The sequence below is a fragment of the Pectinophora gossypiella genome, chromosome 28, assembly GCF_024362695.1.
Source record: "Pectinophora gossypiella chromosome 28, ilPecGoss1.1, whole genome shotgun sequence".
NCBI classification, from domain to species: domain Eukaryota; kingdom Metazoa; phylum Arthropoda; class Insecta; order Lepidoptera; family Gelechiidae; genus Pectinophora; species Pectinophora gossypiella.
In genome coordinates, this window is record NC_065431.1 from 1,946,514 (window position 1) to 1,967,140 (window position 20,627).

The 20,627-nt window shown below is 40.0% G+C and overlaps 2 protein-coding genes across 13 annotated transcripts in view; one reads left to right on the forward strand and one right to left on the reverse strand.

Moving 5' to 3' along the window:
* Nucleotides 1–10,011, forward strand: part of LOC126379078 (lysosomal alpha-mannosidase-like) — a 33,232-nt gene extending 23,221 nt beyond the window's left edge. Inside the window, exons 24-31 of the mRNA XM_050027641.1 lie at nucleotides 911–1,085; nucleotides 1,297–1,409; nucleotides 1,725–2,327; nucleotides 5,587–5,774; nucleotides 6,375–6,524; nucleotides 7,805–7,976; nucleotides 9,310–9,460; nucleotides 9,828–10,011. Coding sequence (XP_049883598.1) covers nucleotides 911–1,085; nucleotides 1,297–1,409; nucleotides 1,725–2,327; nucleotides 5,587–5,774; nucleotides 6,375–6,524; nucleotides 7,805–7,976; nucleotides 9,310–9,460; nucleotides 9,828–9,975 — 1,700 coding nt within the window. The 3' untranslated portion in view covers nucleotides 9,976–10,011. The remainder of the gene's footprint in view (nucleotides 1–910; nucleotides 1,086–1,296; nucleotides 1,410–1,724; nucleotides 2,328–5,586; nucleotides 5,775–6,374; nucleotides 6,525–7,804; nucleotides 7,977–9,309; nucleotides 9,461–9,827) is intronic.
* LOC126379097 (acetyl-CoA carboxylase) overlaps nucleotides 1–20,627 on the reverse strand; it is a 255,256-nt gene that overhangs the window by 130,989 nt on the left and 103,640 nt on the right. For 10 of the 12 annotated variants that reach the window (XM_050027669.1, XM_050027668.1, XM_050027670.1 and 7 more), the window contains one exon: nucleotides 12,668–20,021. In XM_050027669.1, the coding sequence (XP_049883626.1) occupies nucleotides 19,956–20,021 (66 nt within the window). In that variant the 3' untranslated portion in view covers nucleotides 12,668–19,955. Of the gene's footprint in view, nucleotides 1–12,667; nucleotides 20,022–20,627 lie in introns of those variants that run through there. The other 2 variants (XR_007568241.1, XR_007568242.1) reach the window with 2 other exon arrangements.

Sequence of the window (20,627 nt, forward strand, 5' to 3'; positions counted from 1 at the left end):
CGTCTGAAAAGTTGGTTAGTTAACAGGTGGGTACTGAACTTTTACAAGTTTTACACATTATTATTTTTTATTTTTTTTGACTTATTGTAGATTTGCCGCAGATGGCATTAACTACTTGGCCGGACAAATGGGGAGCGCTGAAGGCTCTCACCCGGTAACACATCAAATGATGACCCAGAATTACGGTTAAATGTGTCACAATTTATTTACTTTCAGAGCCGAAGTATCATCTGTGATACCCCCTATTTTAGGCTTCTGGTGCGGGTAGAATTTTTTTTATTATTTTTTTATTCATTCTTATACTTTAAAAAATACCCACGCTAAAAATCAACGTAATCAGACGAATTTAGGTTCCCTGGGTCTCAGGAGGTTATGCATCAACATTCAGCGGTCGGCAGCGGGCGCCGAAATAAGGGGGGAGGGGTCTGGTCATCTAAGACGAGATCTCCCTGGCTGACAGCCCCGAATCTACAGGGGAGTAACTGGATTGGGCACGCCTGCCCTGTGAATTAGACCACATAAAACTCGAACATTTTATGGGTGGCGGTAAACGACATTCTTCTTCTTCTTCTATCGTGTGGGTGAGGTGGATTACCAACCTCATTAACCCTGGTGTCAGGGTTATTATTGAGCCGTCGAAGGCCCCTGACATGACTCATGTAACGACTACTTACTTACATCAGTAAGTAGTAACCGGGACCAACGGGTTAACGTGCCTTCCACGTGCACTACACACACACACACACACACTTAATAAAAAAGTAAAACTCGATAAAAGGGCAAGCAACCTTTAGGTTTTACCTAAATAAACTTTATTATTGTTATTATTAAAAACAAACTAGCAATGTCTTGGTCAGCCCCAAAAATCCTCGCTCTTTAAATGCTTTCTCTGACCCGCCAATGTCAACAGGGAGGTTCAAGGCGGAGAAGTCGGAGGGCCCAGAGGACTACATCAACAAGCCCTCCCACATCACCGTGCAACTGAGGTTACTGTTCGTGCATTTGAAGATCAAGAGGGTCCGGGAAACCACCCTCGCTGCCAACCAGTGGTTGGACGACGCCAGACAGATGGATTGGAGTACCAGGTAACACTGTTATGTCTACCTCCCTGGTTGCTATCGCTCCTGGCCACTATCTTCACGTCCTCTGGTTGCCACGCTGACACACACACGTTCAAAATTCTGCTAAATTTTAAAAATCTACTTTTAAAGGATTTTTTTTTAATAGCATATGAGGCAAAACTACAAGTCACGAAAATAACAACCTATGTTTATATGTCATCTTCCATCCACACAGATACGTATATCAAGGCGCCGACGATGAGATTCTACCAGAAGACAACGTTGATTACAAGGATGAGAAGAGTAACAAATACAGACAGGAAGACGATAAAGAATATAAAGATGCAGGTAAGTACTACAACAACTCAACTTACAACAACAACACCTCGTAATAACAACAACTTGACTTAAAACAACAACTGACAACAACAGCACACAAATACAACTCTTCTATCGTGTGGATTGTGAGTTTGACGACCAACTTCACCAACCCTGGTGTCAGGGTTACTATTGAGCCGCCAAATGCCCCTGACATGGCTCATGTTACGACTACATACTTACATCAGTAAGTAGTAACCGAAACCAACGGCTTAACGTGCCTCCCGAAGACAAAGACTCCTGACACATGTTTTATGTTTTTTTCCAAATAAAATATATTTTCAGGTCCATATTCCGACGAAGACGGCGATTACGGCCGCAAAACGCAAGGAAAAAGACGTAAAATGGACAAAACAAAAGCAAAATCGAAACATAAAGCTGAATACGAAGACAACTACAGAAGAAAACGATCAGTTAACATCAGCGAAAACATACTAGAAAACACTATTAATGGTACTTTTAATGATAAACTCTTGGACAGCAAGACTAATGAACATAACAACACTAATATTGCCAGCGAAACTTTAGAAACGGATGAAGTTACAGCTAGAGACAACACTACTGTGCTTGAATCAGAACCATTTTTAGTCACAACTATGGAAAGCATTAGTTACAATACTAGCCTCTCTGCTACAACAGAAAACTATCTAGCATACGCTAAAAATTTCAAGCACCTAAAATCTTTAGTTGTGACCAGAAAAACTTTGAAAAGAAAAAACAGTAATAATAACTCGAAATGGTTGAAGCCGAATAAGTTTTTCGCTTTCGAGAAGAGTTCGGAGGAGTTCACCTCGTCGGAGGAAGATTTCTCTTCTAATTTGAAGAAGAGATCGCCGAAGAGACGATACAATAAAGCGGCAAAGGAGAGGAGAAAAGTGAAAGAACCAGGTAAGTGTGACTTACGGAATGGAAAAAAGAGTTTGGAAACGCGCGTTTTGTATGAGAACCGCTGTCTCCGGTTCAACTCCACTCTTTTACTACTACTCCTGCAAACAGATAACTACAATAGCTCTACTGCTTCTCAAATTCCATAGCCGCTTCACCGGCATTGTATAATTTATGTGATAGCTTGTAATTTTATCGTAATATACTGCATACAAGTTTTTTTTTTTTGACAAATAGCCGATCATACTAAAGTATTTAGATTTCCTGTGATAAGGAGTGATCTCCTTGCATGATAGTCGATTTGTGACTTATTGCCCTTATAAAACACAAAACTACCTCTTAATAGGTATAAGTACTATCGCGGGGCTCCGTGTGTCGTAAAATTTGCGGACGAGTGGAGTGCAAAGTTGAATTCTTCTTCTTTGCGAGTCGATGGCGATCGTTACTAAATTTTTGTTGACCAATAATTGGCCACGCTTACGGCATTGTCAGTGGCTTTGTAAAGGTCTTTAATAGTGCAGGTGTTAGGGCACTTAGGACAGCACAAAAGGTGAGCCATAGTTTGTGGTGATACTCCACACTCGCAATCATCGCAAACATCACCCAGGAATTATGAACTATTTGCTCATACTTGTATGGCACGCGTTGCGCGCTGACTAGGTCCTTCTAACCTCTTCTATTCCGTGGTGTGACCTTTCCTACGACACAATCTGATATCGCATAGAGGCGTCGGCATAATTTATTTATTATTTACATTTCACAACTTTACAGTGCAGAAGCGCCAATGCGCCGTGAAACTTTCAATATAAACAATGATATAATTAGACATATGAAACTTAAGTGTAAACAATATAAAAACATATTAACAATTTTCTATCCTCTGGGTACGTGTGGATTACCAACCTCATCAACCTGGTGCCAGGGTTATTATGGAGCCGCCACAGATCCCTGACATTTCTCACGTAACGAATAAGTACTTTCTAGAAGAGAAGAAATAGCAATCTATGAAATATAATGCGGTTGCGGTAGGAAAATACTTACAGTTTGTCTTGCCAATGAACAATCCAATATTATTTTCACTTTACAAAAACACACAGTCGTCGGGAAAGCATTCCATTTACGTTTTATTTAAGATTTCACAAGGTATTGGATTTTTTTTTTAATACTCAATACTACACTACACTTGCGTTGTCCGCGCGGGAATCGAAAAGTGTTTTCTTTTTTAAATATGGCGGTCGTTCCGTTCCTCAGAACAATAACTAAAGCATAGAAGGAAGGCTAAAATAGCAACAGAACTCTATAATTCTGCTCTACTTTATCTTACGGAACCGGCGTAATGTTAGACAAAGACGCATATACAAAAATTGTTTCGTAATTTCGTAGGTTGTCACAAGTTTTTCATTGCCTAGTGTTGGGTTTCACTTTAGTAATATGTCGATAAAATTAAATTTACTTACAATTAATGTCGATATTTTTTTTTTTACAAGATTTCTTTTTGTAGGATGCAATTATCTTCTTCTTGATCTAACCATTTTTGGATTATATTGTCTGGTTTATATTAGTTTGGAGCTGCAGCTCACATTCAGCAAGGAAAGAAAATAGGCAACTATTATCGTTTCATCGGTATTTTGTAATATTCGAATTTATTTATGATGTCATCCGCCGTGCACTGGTATCGATCGACGTGCCGTGCAAATTGGAACCGCCGGGTTTAAGCCGCACAGACGGTAAGAGGCCCGATGGGCTCACGCTCATACCCTAGGAGAGGGGGCATGCTTTATTGTGGGACGCGACCTGCGCTTGCAGGTTTGCAGCAACGCACCTGCCCCGTACTACTCGAATCGCAGGGCAGGGCCGGCTGCCGAGTGGGCCGCTAGCCAAAAACTGGCGAAATATGGGAATTTAACGCGGACCCACAATTTTGTCCCTTTTGCCGTCGAGACTTCGGGTGTGTGGTGCTCGGCCGTAATTACCATTTCATCTGTCTGATCTATAATGTTCAATGTAGGAATAGCATCGTCTCGAAGACGTCTCCACTTCGAATTAGGAACACACATAAATGAATCCGCAGTAAAATGTTTCAAGCAAATACGGCTGTACTTATTTGGAATCCAATTTCGTCTATTAATGCGAATTATCCATTCTTTCTCTTTGTTATCGTCTACAGGAAATCTAAAAATTAAAAGTATCGATAATTTTAGTACATCACTATGGACAATCAACATAACCTCAAATCAATTCCGTATTCATCGATGAAACGTATAATATAATGGATATCTCAAATATTTTATGCTACAAATCTATTCAGCAAAACATATTACTTTCCTAAAATTGTTCAGCAGTTCACATTTCACTAGAAAATTACAAAAAACTTACCGATGAAACGACAGAAGTTGTTGGCTATTTTCTTTTTTTCCTGAATGTGAGCTGCAGCCCCATACCACACAAGACATAATGTCACAGAGTCGAGACACTCAATTATTTGATATAAATAAAAGTTTCTTTCCATTTATTTGGAAAAATATTGTTAAATTATCACTTAAAACAATCTGAACACAAGACACTCGTAAACAAAGTTCACGCGACCGTGTCAAATAGTTCGGTAAATATAAGTAAAATCTTCTTATGTTATGTTACTATGTATTTGGCAGAGTTAAAATGAGTCCAATAGGTCCAAATGACATTTCATGTTGTGATAACTTGTGACAACCTCGGAAAAAATGAAGCAAAGAGCGAATCATTTGTCCTTTTCTCACTCATAGTTTGTGTCGTAAGCTAGAAGAGAGCCGGTTTATAGTTTCTGAATTCTTATTTTAGCCTTCCTTCTATGCTTTAGTTATTGTTCTGAGTTCCGTTCCGAATCTGCTTGTCAAATGTCAAAGGGAAGGGGCGGGAATTTGAAATGCGCGGGAAATATTTAAATAACGAACAAGCAAAATTGCTTTTTAGAAGAATTGGATAGTTTCCTATGTTAAAGATAAATTATGAAATTCTGTTTACTAAATAAAGACAGATCTAGAGATGATAAAAAACGTTTTATTTTTTCTATTTAAAACTTATTTATGAATTTTAATAATGAAAAATGTAATAATAAGTGCGACATTTTGTCAGTTTTTTTCTATGACGTCACAGTGTGCTTTTTCATACAAACTCCATAGTAATTTCGTGTTTTGACGTTTAGTAAAAAGTAACTGATTTGACTAGTTGGAAACTACCCTATATTGCTTCAATGTGGTCTTTTAAACCCGTGTGGTGTTTACAGAAGTCCAAGTCGATGCATCAGACGATGGGATAACCAAATCTATCTACGAGATGTATTATAAGTCGTCTACGATGCCGGCGAAGCCAAAAGTTAAAAATTCACGTTTAGAACCGAAGAGTTCTGAAGAAAACATTGAAGATATAAAAATAATAAGAAGAAGAAGGAAGAATAAGAATCGTCAATTGAAAGTAAGTTACTACTAGTGTTAGGTGCTTGGTGAGAGCTCCCCATTTGTCCGGCCAAGTAGTTAGTGCCACCTGCGGCAAATCTACAATAAGTCACTGCGGAAAAAATACTGACCTATTTATATAAAGGGTGTTAGTTACACCGTAACGAATACTGAGGGGATGGTTCAGACCATGATTCTGAGTTGCTATCAAGTGGAATTTTCCGTCGCAAAATTAATGCTTTTTTTTTAGTTTTTTTTTAAATTATTTTCAATTCTATATTTTTGCGATAGAAAATTCCACTTGATATTAAATCATAAAAATGAGCTAAATTATCCCTCTCAGTATTCGTTACAATGTCATACTAACACCCCGCACAAATACGTACAGGTAGCCTTACAAGCACGTATGGTTGTTAGGGACACCGTAACGAATACTGAGGGGATGGTTCAGACCATGATTCTGAGTTGATATCAAGTGGAATTTCCAGTCGAAAAATTAATGCTTTTTTTTAGTTTTTTTTTAAATTATTTTCAATTCTATATTTTCCACTTGATATCCCTCAAAGTTTTCGTTACGATGTCACCAGCACCCTGTACTAACCAACCACTTTATTTCAAGGTCCGACAAGAACACGACATAGAGCCCAAAACGGAGGCGCCTAAGCCGAAAGAGGAGCATAGTTACGAAGAAGTGACACCAACAACAAAGATAGAGATACAAAGAGAAAGAGATAGAGATTACGAAGATAAAAGTCTAGAAGATAAAAAGGTGAGGTTTTGTTAAAAAACTCTGCTGCATTAGGAGTAAATTCAGGGTTAGTGAGGTGTAGAGTTGCGAAAAGAGTTGTCATTGAGCGGCGGCAGGTATTTCAAATTTCAGTGGTTTAGACCCCGGACCGAGGAGCTCGGTGGCGCAGCGGTAAACGCGCTCGGTCTACGATTGTCGAAGTAAAGCAACTTTCGCAAAGGCCGGTCATTGGATGGGTGACCACAAAAAAAAGTTTTCATCTCGAGCTCCTCCGTGCTTCGGAAGGCACGTTAAGCCGTTGGTCCCGGCTGCATTAACAGTCGTTAATAACTATCAATCCGCACTGGGCCCGCGTGATGATTCAAGGCCCGATCTCCCTACCCATCCATAGGGAAGGCCCGTGCCCCAGCAGTGGGGACGTTAATGGGCTGGTGATGAATGAATGACAGGGTTAGTGACACCGTAACGAAAACATATTGGAATTCCAACGTGCACTTGATTGTACTAAAAACGATGGTAGATGTTTTTCAAATCAAATCAAACAAAAAAAAGCAATCAAAAATCGAATCGGTTTGATCAAAATCAAATCGCCCTGAGGCGAAATTATTTTTGAGTGACATTTCGGCGCGTCTCATTGAGGCAACTGGCGATCCGAGGGCTGGCAGTTATTTTGCGCGGAGAATCGGCCTGGCAGGTCAGAGGAGGAACGCTGCCGGCGTTTTGGGCGCTCTGCCTCAGTGTGGCGCGCTGGAGGAGGTTTTCTATTTATAATTAGCTTGTGTTGTTGTTTTTGCTAAGATTATTTGGGGAGATTGTATTGACTAAAACAAAAAAAAATCAAATACACTTTATAGCACAGAATTCCCAGAATTTCCTAAATTCTAAACGAATTAATAAATAATGGAGTCTTTAATTCTTATTTTTTTTTCCGAAAAAGTAAGATGATTAGCCGATGATTATTAGATGATGATGATGATTAGCCGTAAAAACACCTCCACCAACCCGCATTGGAGCAGCGTGGTGGAGTATGCTCCATACCGGGTATGGAGCATACCCCCTCCGGTTGATTGAGGGGAGGCCCAGCATTGGGACGTATTTAGGCAGTTTATGTTTATGTTAAGATGATTCCGTGCTTCGTTGGGCCCGGCTATTAGACGTAAAAACACGTCCACCAACCCGCAGTGTAGCAGCGTGGTGGAGTATGCTCCAAACCCCCTCCGGTTGATTGAGGGGACGCCTGTGCCTAGCAGTAGGTGTTTATGTGTGTGTAGATGAAGTTGACTTTTAATTTTATTTCGAAGGTAAAAAAAATGAATAAGAGGTTGAAAATGTACAAAATGCCGAGGAGTAACGTGAGAGGAGGAAGAATGCCTCTCTTCGTACAGTCCAGGAGGACAGAGATGAGGAAAAGTGGATATGATGACGAGAGTGTGGAAGAGGTGATCGCGAGGGAGTTTTCTGATGAAACCGGAGGTGAGAATGAAGAATACTCCTACAAATAAAACAACATAAGCTCACGACTGTATCCCAATTGGGGTAGGCAGAGGTACATCCATCGCAAGATGAACTAAGCACCCACACCTCACCGAGCTTTCTGTTAGACCAACGTGATAGGCGAGCCGTATCGCCGTCTATAATGGTCGAGCCAACTGTGTTAGTGAAAACTGCACTTAAGATAAATTAATAACTCATTGGTGCAAGTCATGAGGAGCTCGGTGGCGCAGCGGTAAACGCGCTCGGTCTGCGATTGTTGAAGTTAAGCAACTTTCGCAAAGGCCGGTCGTAGGATGGGTGACCACAAAAAGAAAGTTTTCATCTCGAGCTCCTCCGTGCTTCATAAGGCACGTTAAACCGTTGGTCCCGGCTGCATTAGCAGTCGTTAATAACCACCAATCCGCACTGGGCCCGTGTGATGGTTTAAGGCCCAATCTCCCTATCCATCCATAGGGAAGGCCCGTGCCCCAGCAGTGGGGACGTTAATGGGCTGATGATGATGATGATGGTGCAAATCCGGTACCAGGGTTCGCACCGCTGCTCTCCGTTTGAGAAGCAAGCCGGTGAACCACAGAACCACAGAGACCTCATCAAACAATCACCTTACGCTTTCCTACAATCAGATGATTCGACCTGTAATGTCTTAGTCAAATAAAGGACGGCATCCCAAAGTGATTTCGACAATGTCCCCAACAGAAATCGAACCCAAGACCTCCAGATCGAGACGCCAACGCTCTAACCACTAAATCATCATCTCCCTAGCATTATCCCGTTTATCACAGGGTCCGCTTACCTAACCTGAAGATCTGACAGGGCCGGTTTTTTACAGAAGCGACTGTCTGACCTTCCAACCCGCGAAGGGAAAACCAGCCCAATACAGGTTAGGTCACATACCTCCGAATGTATTTCTCGGGAATGTGGGTTTCCTCACGATGTTTCCTTCACAGCTGAGCACGTGATAATCATTTATGATCCAAACATGAATTCGGAAACGAATTCGACAATCATTGCTTTAGGCCTGTGCTGGATTCCTGCGACTTCAAAGTGAGAGACAAGCGTTCTGCCAACTGGGTTACCACGGCTCTATCTATCAAATAAGTAAAATGAATTGATTGATGAACGGCTTCCGTGGTCCAGTGGTTGAGCGTTGGGCTCACGATCCGGAGGTCCCGGGTTCGAATCCCGGTGGGACAAAAATCACTTTGTGAGGTTTCGAACCTGCGAAAGTGATAGGCAGGCGTCCAACTGGGCTACTACCTTACTGTTTTAATAATTATATTAGAAATTATCAAACCATTTTCTTCTTTTTCAGGAGACGTCATAAAGTCCCGTCGGTCCCTAACCCGCATCAGACGTGGCGACTTGTCAATGCCGCCAGATTACGAAGGATTCGTCGAAGGAGAAGAAGAGAAGGAAGATATGGAAGAAAAGGACAAAGATACTAAGACTGAGAGGAAGAAACGGTAAGAGAAACACTCCTCTTTCTTGAAGGCTTCTTCCATAACGGATGCTTGGAAGAAATTGTTATTTAGCATTATTAACGCCGATTGTGTTCATTTTTTTCTTCATGAAGAAATTGCTCCATGAGCAATAAGGCCGCCTGTTGTGCATTTCGTTTTTTGTCCTATTTTTTTATGAGAACTTGAAGGCTAGATTAGATTTAGATTTTCTGTATCTTTTTTTGACAATAATGTATAACCTTGTACTTTCTTCACACAGTTTTCTTCAGATACTTTTCTTCGCAGATTTTTTCATCACACACTTCCCTTCATATAATTTTCTTCACAAGCTTTTCTTCACATAATTTTCTTCACACATTTTTCTTCACAGAGCCATTCCAACAGAGGAGACCACGGACCCACCCACCGTGGAACAGACGGAGGCGCCAGAGGAACCTGATTACATCATCACCCTTCGTCCAACGCAGATACGCACATTTATCATATACTTCGATAAACCTAGTAACTATGGAGCCTAACTTCAATTCGTACTCATTGTTACATAATTCGTAATGAGGGTTTTTCCCAGGCCATGTTCCCGCTTAAAGATATAGATGGCACTGCATAACTTCGTTTAACCTTCTAATTTCTCCAATTTCATGGATTTCAGACATCATGCATCTGTTATCTTCATTTTTATGTAAGTACATACATACATAAATACGAGCCTTAAAAATGAAATCACAGAACTTAACATTAAATACAAACTAAAGCACCATTTCTTAAATCAGGAAAAATATTAGAGAAACCGCAAAAACCTCCTGTGTGTCGCGCTGTCCGGTAGTTGCGTGTGACGCGCGGGGTGAAGCTGATGCAGCAAACTAGTTTTTGTGTACTTCGTTTGCAAGTGTATAAATTCCTACCTACATGTTCTTTATTTGTTGTACCTATTTGTTCGAGCATGATATTATATTGCAAATTGGAAGCGACGATGGTGAATGTCGGTGTACGGACAAACCAAAGTTGGTTTTTGTTGCACCGTCAATTGTCAAAAAATGTATTAAGTACCGTACTTATTTTTAATAAATATATATAATATATATATAACAGCTTATATACGTCCCACTGCTGGGCACAGGCCTCCCCTCAATCAACCGGAGGGGGTATGGAGCATACTCCACCACGCTGCTCCAATGCCAGTTGGTGGAGGTGTTTCTACAGCTAATAGCCGGGACCAACGGCTTAACTTGCCCTTCCAAGCACGGAATCATCTTACTTTTTCGGACAATCAGGTGATTCAAGCCTGAAAAGTCCTTACCAAACAAAAGCAGTCTCACAAGATATTTCGACAATGTCCCCATCGGGAACCGAACCCGGACTTCCAGATCGTGAGCCTAACGCTCTAACCACTAGACCACGGAGGCTGTTATTGAGGTGTATTTTTATGTATTAAATTAAATGATGACCCTTATTAGTACACACATGGACAACACATCTCCCAACCGTTATAATTCTGATCAAAATAAAGAGAAGCACTGTAGGTAGCCACATACTTAACATTGTTTTAAGTTTACGCGGTTATTGGCCCCGATTCCTGCAGACACCGCCTAATTTTATTTTAAGTTATATCCGTCATTTTCATATCCGTCGAAAAGGAAAAAGAACGGATGATTCACAGCTCTTAATTTTAGGAAGAATGAGTAAATTAATGAATAACCCGGACGAATCAATAGGTACGTCGCTGGTATGCAATCCGTTTGACGTGCTGTCTACTTAACTGTGTCGGGTTATTGACGGATGTAAAATTTTTAGACGGTTGGTTTAGATTTGTGCTTAAAATTGACGTGTGTTCCATAAATTTTATGCTTGTCGATTACCCGTCCCTTTCCTTTTCGGCGGATAAGAAAATGACAGATATAACTTAAAATAAAATTAGATGGTATTTACAGGAATTAGCACCATTATCATAATTAAAACACATAATAACGGGTTCTTACCGCGTTTAAATAGGGATATGAGACTGCCGATATTTCGACACTGTTGCAAGTGCCATGATCACGGGATGACTGATGAGATTGGAGTGGAGTAGGTAGATCCATAATTTTCTACGAGCAGACATATCTGTCTACCCTCTTTCTTTGCTGCTTGTTTATGTATTTGATATCGGAATGTTCGGAACCACCTGAACTCGCACCAAACTCACTACGACAAACCGCACTCACTGTGTCCTCACGTTTTGTCGGGAGTCTCATATCCCTATTTTAAACGCGGTAAGAATAACGGGTCATTATGTGTTTTTGAGGAGCTCGGTGGCGCAGCGGTTAATGCGCTCGGTCTGCGATTGTTGAAGTTAAGCAACTTTCGCAAAGGCCGGTCATAGGTAGTGCTTCGGAAGGCACGTTAAGCCGTTGGTCCCGGCTGCATTAGCAGTAGTTAATAACCATCAATCCGCACTGGGCCCGCGTGATGGTTTAAGGCCCGATTTCCCTATCCATCCATAAGGAAGGCCCGTGCCCCAGCAGTGGGGACGTTAATGGGGTGGTGATGAATGATGATGATTATTTTTTATCGAACATTATGTACCCGAGCAATGGGAAAATAGATTATTATTGCGTAAGAGTTAAACAGCGCCATCTCTTTTTTTGGGAACGTGGCCTGGAAAATCTTTCATTAAAATTCGAAAATAAATCACAAAGACAAATGAGATTGACTGTTAACTCGAAGACTTTGACTAGTGTAGGAAATCTATCTATTACCTACCTATTGTTATTTTCTGTCATTAGGTATAAGTAAATATTTTTGTAAAAGAGTATTATTACATTTTATTAAGTTAAAACTGCGTTTTTCTTTGCCGTGAATAATACGTTTGATAGGGTTACTACCCTATCCCCGCTGTCCCCCGGAGCAACAACTAATCTAACCTAACCCTTTTTAAATCTAACCTAACCCTTTATTTAATCTAACCTAACCTTTTTTTGAACTAATCTAACCCTTTTTTGAAATCTAACCTCACCCTTTTTTAAACTAACCTAAAACCCTTTCACCACCACCCAACTGACCCCTTTTTTGGGTTAGGGTTAGGTGTGAAAAGTAGAAAATTTCCAGTTCGAGAATTATTGGGAATAACCACATCACACCGCAGTGGACCGGAGTGGTGGAGTGTGCTCCGTACCGCTCCGGTTGACTGAGGGGAGGCCTGTGTCCAGCAGTGATAAGTAAAATCAAACTGAATATTTTTATTTCAATTTATTTATTGATGACTCAATTCGTAAATACATTTTATACAAACAATTATCATTTAACCGAATCCCGAACTAAGAGTATCATATAAAGACCCCTTCACTATATGTTTTTGACAGAAACTAAATATTATACAAAACATTATTTATATTTTATCGACGAAATGAAATTATCTTCTCTCGTTTGGGTTGTGTCAGGTATCAACCCTGGTGTCAGGGTTATTATTGAGCCACCAAAGGCCCTTGTCACACACTACACACTACACACTTCAGTAAAACTATGAATTACTTTTTAGTAGTGACATTGTTAAAAGACTTGAGGTACTTGAGGTTCGTGTTAATGAGGATAAAACTGTCTATTTCTCCCATCAGGTGTCGCTACTGTTGAGTGTTCTTAAATTTTGACAATACCCCGTACTATTTGAGTAAACAAACATACATAGCGTTATATTTATTCCGTAAAGAACGGAAAGAAGAAAACTTAGATGAAGTTATTTTCAATCAAAACTTCCTTTTGCCAACTTATGGCTTTTCTTTTTTGTAACTCATCCTTCAGACGGGATACACTCCACGTTGCTTCACATTTTGTAGCTATTTGTAAAGAATTTTAGCTGGACAGTATAGAGAGCTATCAAAATTTAAGAACACTCAACCGTGCTGCCGCCTACATTGGAGCATCTAGTTTTTATCCTCATTCTTATTTGACCACAATCTACTGTTGGTTAATGACGATGGAACGTAACAATGTACACGCTTACCTAAATGCCTATTCACCTTTGGCTACTCAAAGATTAATTATAATGTTTTGGAAAATGTTTACATAGTATAAAAAATAACATAGTAAAAATGAACAATTTCATTTCGCCGAATTTAAAACAATGTTCACGAAACATAAACATAGCTTCTTTAGTTCCTCAAAAACCCGTTTAATTAAAAAATAAATAAACAATAGATTAAATAAATATAACCATAGGTTATATACAAATGATTATGACACAATTATATTGGCTACTAATCATTATGGTTTTCCATTGAAAATTATGTGAAACGACATAATGGATATTTGTCACATACAATATACTATGCTACTACTGGGGCAATTCCTGTTCGGCGCGTCCTTGCCGGCGGGTAGGCGCCTCTTACTTCAGTAGGCCGGAGTGAGATGGTGGCTGAGTTCGAATAGGGACCCAGACCTACGGGGTATAACGTAGAAACCTTGCCCTCGGTTGCAGAGGCGAAGATGGGAGCCATCGGTACGGCAATGCAGGACAGAAGGGGCAAGTCACAGGGACTGTAATATGGAACCTGACAGAGGGCAGCAGCAACTGTCAGTACTATTCAGAGGCGGAGGACAGGAGTCCTAGTACTGCTTTGAAATAGACTTATCTGGGCGCAATCCCACTCGCGTCAGACAGAGTACTGCGGGGCGGAAGGCAAGAGGGAAACCACTGCCCTAATTTTCCCTTTAAAAGTAGCATGGAGAATGCTACACCGACAAGAGTGTAGCTATTAAATTAGTGATGAAGACTTTTATGCAATAAAAGAAATGTAAAAGGCAATAGGCGGAAACGATCCCTTTCGGGTAAGCAAACGATGTGTAAAAGTTGAAAGAACTGAGACCTAATAGGCTTTTATACAAAAATTATGTCAAATATCCATTTCAACGCTCACAAAATCTTTGAAAGGAAAACTTTCCGAACATTATATACACATTCATTCATACACAACTATGTCAGCAAAGGGGTTATTATGTTATATATAAACACACATAATCAGGAATGTAGATTTACAAATTTTGTACGTTCTATAGGTGAAAAAAGGGAACATATTAATTAAGGCATTCTTCTATCGACACCAGGGTTGATAAGGTTGGTAGTCCACCTAACAACCCACACGATAGAAGAAGATTAAGGCATTTAATACAAAAGACAACAAAACTAGATGCTTTTTTTGACGTGACTTATTGTAAATTTGCCGTAGATGGCATTAACTACTTGGCCGGACAAACGGGGAGCGCTGAAAGCTCTCACCCGGTACAACGTTTAAGACAACAGGCCTGAGGGTGCCCAGTTGGGCGCGAACCTCGGCTCAGGGCGTCGTCTGAGAGGAAAAATATTTGAAAGAATTAATCGACCCTAGTGGGTCGATAGCGATAAGCACTGCTTGTGGGAGAAACTAGCTGCTATGTCGGCCGTTTTGACGTATGTCCCGCTCATCAAGTTTCTTATTAATAACTACGGTTTACGGTTACGGGTTTTGTGTCCATTGTGCTCAATAAAGTATTTTATCTATCTAGGGTAATAAAGCACGGACACGACGCTTACGCGGATGATGCTCTTTAGATTTGCTGCAGATGGATTAACTATTTGGCCGGACAAATGGGAAGCGCTGAGGGCTCTCACGCGCAGTAGGAAGAACAAATACGGTTGTGTGCTGCGAGATGTGGTTTAGGATAGTGGGGTCAACTTATGGCTGTATGTCTGTTAAAACACGTTACATGTCGTCATTGCCACCACCATTCATTCATTTGGCCGCCATTTGCCATGTACTTAGTTAAGAGACTTTTTGTAATTATTTATTTTTATTTTGGTGGAATAAAGTGTATTTGTATTGTATTGTCGTCCCTGGTATTAAAAACCCAAAACGTGATATATAAAAAAAACATGTAAAGAAAAAAAAATACAATAACTTTTGTCATTCTATACGTACTTTGAGTACATTTCAGCCTCAATGCTTCAAAAGCGTTTCGCCTAATAATAAGGATTTGAACACAACGACAAATTCGATGAAATGAAAAAGATACGTTGAAAAACTTATTGGCGCAGTTTCTTTCGGATAAAAGTTTTATTTTAATTTATTAGCTCCGTCTCTCCACCAACCCGCATTGGAGCAGCGTGGTGGAGTATGCTCCATACCCCCTCCGGTTGATTGAGTGGAGGCCTGTACCCAGCAGTGGGACGTATATAGGCTGTTTATGTTATGTTATGTATGTAGCTCCGTCTCTCACTAACTACAAGTGCAGAAAAGAATAAGAGCTAGTTTTAATAATAATAAAAAAAATACATTTTTAAATATTAAAATTTATATTACAGGGTGTTAGTGACATAAACAGCCTATATACGTCCTTCTGCTGGGCACAGGCCTCCCCTCAATCAACCCTTTATGTATTAAAATTAATAGTAATATTGCGTCAGTCACATCCTTCACACCCTTCTTACCCACCGCAAAGGAAAGGGACGGAAGATTGACAGATGTTAAATTAGTGTTAAAAAAAAACTGATGCGCCTGGCCATGATCGACTACTTGTCTTTACCGCGTATCTTTTTCTTTTAATCACAAATAGATAGAACTCTGTATGCCGCCTAAGATAATTTTAGACATATCATTTTTATAAAACGCAGTCCCGAAATCCCGATAATTCATGGTCCCGGAAATTTAAGTGTACAAAGAAAAAAGAAAAATTAAAACTATTTGATTTGAGTATTGTAGGCTTTGGGTTATTTTTGTTTCATTTTTACGTGGAACAATGTGTCTATCAATATATACATGATCTAAGGTTTTAGGCTTATATATTATTTAATTAGATAAAGAAGAAAAAAGTTTTTGTCAATATCTCTTACCTAAGCAGACGACAAAACCCATCATCAAAAGAAAGTGTTTAAAATATTTTTTTAATTAAGACTAAAGGAATGAAGTAAGTAATACATAGAAGTTAATAAAAAAGATAACTAATTTTTTTTACGAATTTCGGAACTGCATTCATTTAACTTTCCATACAATATCTTTATCCCGATTGTTATAACCTTTTCCAAAATATATCTCTTTGTGACGGTCCTACATTCGGTGCCACAATTTGTGCCAAATGGGGCACAAATGGTTCCAAATGTGGCACAAGCGGTGCCAAAACTGGCACCACTTCTGGTGCCAACACCAGGTTGCTAGTATAAAAATATAAATGAAAAACAAGCATATCGCCATTCACACAATTTTTACCCCAACCCTATTGACTTAAGGTATCGCATTGTATAAACAATCTTACTAAATAAATAGTATTCTACACAATGATGTCCCGTCCCAGGGAACGCGCAAAAAATATGTAAAGTGAGCTTTATTGCCCGACCTTTAGGCAGATGAGACCGGCAGGGCTAACATACGCAACATAATACAATAATCGATCGACTAGCTTTTGCCCGCGACTTCGTCCGCGTGGCGTGTATCTAAACCGCGTAATATACGCGGTTTAGATTTTTTCATACAAATGTTTTTTCCCGCTAACTCCCGTTCCCGTGGGAATTTTGCAATATCCTGTTGCAACTAAGCTTTAAGTTTACTGAGGTACCTGCATGCCAAATTTCAAGCGTCTAACTTAAGCGGTTTAGATTTTTCATACAAAAGGATTTTCCCGCTAATTCCCGTTCCCGTGGGAATTCCGGGAATTCCTTTCTTAGTGCACCTCTACGGTACCTAAGCTACGTCCCTACCAAATTTCAAGTACCTACGTTTAGCCGTTTAGGCTGTGCGTTGATATGTCAGTCCGTCAGTTTCTCCTTTCATATATTTAGATTCAATAAAATTTGTCAAAATGGCTAGTTTTTTTCCCCTGATGATGATCTCTCCGACCGATTTCGGCCATGGCGACCACTTCGACTCCTAGTCGGCACGACGCTGATGCGCCCGAAGATGGCTTATGTAGCCTCTTTACAGTGAACTCCCGCGCACAGTGAGGGCACGTGAGCACACCGTTTTGGTAATTATAATGAATAGCGGCAGGGGGACGGGCCTTCAACTCATCACGTTTAGCGAGGTCTGCCGTGCGCTGTTGCTCGAACTCGTGTACCCACCTCATCACCAGCCTGCGCCATTCTGGGCATTTTTCCCCTAACATGCATGCCACGTTATATTGTTCATAATTTGACAGAACGACATGTCCTATTTGGGTTCACATATTAGCACCAATCGACAAAACGACATAATCATATCGTCAGAATCGACGAAATGATCCGGGGACAAAATTTTATCATGTTGCTTATGTTACCCTACAGAGTTCGGTCACGAGCATTAATATGTATACACTTTGGTACCATGTCACATTAACTTTTTTGACAAATTGAACTGTAAGTCTCACTAAATGTCAAGTATGTTAGTGCGACAGAGTCCTAAAGTGGGTACATTATATTGCTCATGACTGTACAAGAAAGAACAATTTGAAATAGAAAACCAAAGCGTCTTTACTATTAAAGAGTTTTTACAACGGGAACATTCCCACTTTGCGTACATTCCCGGGAACGGCACATCAGTGATTCTACAAGACCACTTTGAAATATTCTAATAGGTACAGGGTGTTAGTGACATCGTAACGAAAACTTTGAGGGATGATTCGGACCATGATTCTGAGTCGATATCAAGTGGAATTTTCCGTCGCAAAAGTATGGATAGGAAAATAATTAAAAAAAAAAAAACAAAAAAAAATCATGAATTTTTTGACAGGAAATTCCACTTGATATCAACTCAGAATCATGGTCTGAATCATCCCCCTCAATATTCGTAACGGTGTCACTAACACCCATACCTACTTGTATGGCTACCGTATGTACTTGTACGGGGTGTAAGTGACATCGTAACGAATACTGAGAGGGATGATTCAGCTGATTATTCTGAGTTAATATCAAGTGGAATTTTCCATCGCAAAAGTATAGAATTGAAAATAATTTAAAAAAACTAAAAAAAAATACATGATTTTTGCGACGGAAAAATCCACTTGATATCGACTCAGAATCATGGTCTGAATCATCCCTCAAAGTTTTCGTTACGATGTCACTAACACCCTGTATACTTAACATGATTTTGGTTCACCATACAACCATACCTATGTTTCGAAGCAGACATTTACATGACATGGCTCAGTTATCAAACCCGGAGAAATGTAGAGCCTCACCTCTCAGGGCACTCAGGGCTGTGTAGGTAATCATATTCCGGAGAGAAGTTTCCCAGAGTATTATTGTTGACTGACATATGTAAGTAGCCGGACAATATTTTTTTTACCTTTGATGGGTTTGCTCTTGGCCCCAGACTTGCCCGAAGGCATTGACGAGGCCTAAGATGGAACTCGCCCAGAAGGTGCCTGTTCACTCTGACCTTGAAAGCACCCGGGTTATATGCATTCGGAAATACAGAAGACGGCAGAGAATTCCACTCAGAGCTAAGCACTCAGGGCACTCACCCTAAATAATCATATTCCGGAGAGAAGCGGCCCTGAGTATCGTCAACAAAATGTCTGTAAATAGGTAAGTTTTGTATGTATTGCAAAGTAGTCTCTATAAATATAATCATAATAAATAATAACATTGTCGAGCAAAAAGTTTCAGGAGAGATTTTGAAATCATTTAAAATGTTGTAAATTCGAGCACTATAATAACATTTAACATAAGCTCACAACTATATCTCAGAGGTACATCCATCGCAAGATGAACTAAGTACCCACGCCTCACCGAGCTTTCTGTTAGACCAACGTGTCAGGTGAGCCGTATCGCCGTCTATAATGGTCGAGCCAACTGTGTTAGTGTCTGCACTTGAGATAAATTAATAACTCATTGGTGCAAGTCCTGTGCCGGGTTCGAACCGGCGCTTACTGTCCGTCAAAATTCCACCCAATTATCTACCCAATATGGTAATTTTAAGCCTTTAACTTCAAGCGCTTAGTATCAATATCTACCTCGTATTATACAGGAAGTTAGTGACACAGTAACAAATACTGAGGGGGATGATTCAGAGTTAATATCAAGTGGAATTTCCAGTCGGAAATTTCATGAAAATGTTAGTGTTTTTTGTTAATTAATTTATTGTACATGAAGAGACAACATGAGGAGAGACAAAAGGCACAACTTATTTCTAAAAGAAATTTCTTCCAGTAGGCCTGTTAGAGTGAAAGATTAATGAAGAGACGAATACATACTTTTGCGACGGAAAATTCCACTTGATAACTTCAGAATAACGGTCTGAAGCATCCCTCAAAGTTTTCGTTACGATGTGAGTAACACCGTGTATAAGCAACCATTGGTAAAATATAGTGTTTCCTACCAATATGCCACGCTCTCTGCTTACCCCGGTGGGAAACAGGCGTGAGTTTATGTATGTATGTTAATCGATATCAGTATCGATCTTAATAACGATCTTATTAAAATCCCTCCAAAAACCCGATTACCTATTTCAAATTACCTACAAATTTGTTCTCTATTAAGTTACTATTGGTTCGGCGACGTCCGATGTTGATCACGGGCATGTTATTGGTTGAGTTCTAAGGCCGACAGCTTTCTAATGAATTCCGAGCGCTGCGCCGGCGTTAGTTCCTGAAAGGGAGATAGATATATCAATCAAATGCTTTTCAAACACGTTTTCGCTTGACTGGGAGTTAACACAAAACAAACCGCGCGCTTTCTCTTTCCCCCTCTCTCTCTCCTTCCCTCTAAACCCCCCCCTCTCTCCTCCCTCTCAACCCCCCCCCCCCCCCCCCCCCGGGTCCGCACTATCTCTCTGTCTCTCAGCTGTCCATATTAGTGATGTTCCGAATATCCGTATCCTTATCCGTATCCGCGGATATCCGAAATAAAAGAAAAATCCGTATCCGTGTCCGTTACTTTTCACGCGGATCTTTTACGGATCTTTTTCAGGTGATTAAGTAGAATTATTAAATAAAAAACTATAAAATTCCATTCAGATCGTTTTTATTTTTTATAATCAAACATTTGGCACCTTTATATTGCAAACATTTAGCAAAGAAAATATCACTTTTATAACAATGAAATAACTAAATCTTTAATCTTTTTTTTTAAGAAAATAAAGATCCGTATCCGTATCCGCGGATCTTTACACTAAATATCCGTATTCAGATCCGTATCCGCGGATATACATTTTTAACGATCCGGAACATCACTACTCCTAACTCTCTGATCTCT